The 1,967-nt window shown below is 58.0% G+C and overlaps 1 protein-coding gene across 1 annotated transcript; it reads right to left on the minus strand.

Annotated features, from left to right (window-relative positions):
* Positions 1-1,089: 1,089 nt before the first annotated feature.
* TMEM140 (transmembrane protein 140) lies at positions 1,090-1,704 on the minus strand. Its single transcript, XM_009700678.1, has one exon. It carries the CDS (start codon positions 1,702-1,704, stop codon positions 1,090-1,092), a length of 615 nt encoding a protein of 204 aa, XP_009698980.1.
* Positions 1,705-1,967: the final 263 nt, after the last annotated feature.

Here is a 1,967-nt window from a genome sequence, read left to right on the forward strand (position 1 = left end):
GTGGCAAGGAGGGGGTTTGAAGATTACTGGGTCCAAGTTAATGAATCAAATTACCTATTTTAAACCTAACGATCCTAACTTGGACATTATGCTTTACAATTTTTTACTTCTTCATCAAAACTGACTCTTCTGTGTGACCAAATCTTGTTTGAGGACTGGCTTGTTTGAGCATGGCTATGACGGCCCAGCTGGGACGCTGCACCCCGGCCCTCGGCAGTCCTGGCCCGGCTCCCCGAGCGCAGCCTTGTGCGAGGCGTGTGTTGGCCTGAGCCAGCTTTGCGCTGAGCTGCCCTCGCACAGAGCCAGTTCTCCTGGCGTCCCGAAGGCTGCTGGAGTGCTGGGCTCAGCCCTGTAGTATCAGTGGGGACAAACCTGGGGCTCTGCACCAAAATCCTCTGCTTCCTCGTGGAAACCCTCCTCATTAGGGCTGCGTTCAGCACGTCGTTAGGCTTCCCCTCCAGGTGCTCGGCTGCTGCTGGGGTTGGATGTCAGCTGCTTCACCCTGACGAACTAAAGCAGGGTCCCTCCAGATACTGTTCCGGCAGGAGAAGTGCGGGTGCCCCTGCTGACGAGAGTAATTCCAGTGCCCCGCTGGGGCTGCTGCTGCTGCCAGGGCGGTGTGAAGCCACAGCTCCTCAAGTCACAACTGCCTCCAAGGCACGCCCGGTTAGTCCAGGAGGTGAAGAAGGAGCAGAGTCTCTTTGGGCAATGCCTAGAAAGGAAGCCTGTTTGCTTCTTTGCCTGCCTGTACTTGGGCTAGGTGTGGCTGGGGGCTGTGTCTGCCGTGTGCTGGTTCTGATCTGTCCCCTCCGCTGTCCTCTGGGTCAGGGCCAGATGCTGTTGCTTTGATGCTGTGCCCTGGGCTGAGGGGTGGGTTACACGCTGCTGCTCCTGGGAAGCTCCCACGCTGTGCTGTGGGTGCTGGGTCTGCTGCCTGCTCGCTGCGGGAGCGCTGCACGCAGCCGTGTGCCAGAGCGCGCCTGGACGTGGGCCTTTGCACTAAGGATCAAATTCCTACCGGTGACTAAAGCTGCAGTGGGATTACTGTTTTAAATCAGGTTATCGATAGCTCTTAGATCTTCTCCACTGTCAAATGTCAATGGGCAGGGTCTCCTCAGCAAAAGGGCTTTGACACGGGTGTGTGAGCTTGGCCCAGCTGAGGTACATCGTGGCGGTGAGAACTTGGAGCAGTAGCAGAGCCTGAGTCCCAAGCAGTGCCAGGAAGCCCCCAGTGAAATCAGAGGGGTGAATCCACTGCGAGGTTTGGAAAAGAAATATACCCAGGCCTCCGGACAGCATTATCATCTTGATGATGAGTATGATGAGGATCACCTTCCAGCCCTCTCTCTCCTCTGTGCGCTTCACATGTGCAACGAAAATGGGGTAGAACATGCTGAAGACCAGGCAGCCATACACGCAAACCCTGGCTAGTGCTATCCCTGGTAGGCTGATGCCCATCACCTGCAGATGACTGTACTCCAGGCACGTCAGCTCCCCGGCTGTCTCATTCCACAGGCAGAAGTTGTAAAAGCCAATGCGTTTGTCGGGGAGATCGACCAGGTTCCCAGCTTCCCACAGCAGCGCGTAGAGCATCAAGGCCAGGGTCGCGGCAGCCTCGAGGAAGGTCAGCGCACAGAGCAGGTGCCCGGTGCACCTCCGTTGCAGCAGACCCCTCCTGGTGCCTGCTTGCTCTCTTGGTAGCATGGTAAAGCCCACTGCGGGGACGCCTGCTGCAAAACATGAAAGGGGGGGACCCCTTGGTTGTTGCGTGTTCTGGCACCCTTCCCAAGGTGTGCTCCGAGCCTGTGTCCCTGAGGTCTGGGGGCTCCCCCTGCAAGGAGAGCAGGAGCATCTCGGTCCTGCCCCGGCTGTGCTGCGCAGGTCTTACTGGGTCGAGGGGGCTGCGTTCCTGGTCACAGCAAAGGCGGCTTAATGATGGCCCAGGCGTGGACCAGCACTGGGAGGAC

Source organism: Cariama cristata, unplaced genomic scaffold (genome assembly GCF_000690535.1).
Source record: "Cariama cristata isolate BGI_N322 unplaced genomic scaffold, ASM69053v1 scaffold6005, whole genome shotgun sequence".
In the NCBI taxonomy this organism is placed as follows: Eukaryota; Metazoa; Chordata; class Aves; order Cariamiformes; family Cariamidae; genus Cariama; species Cariama cristata.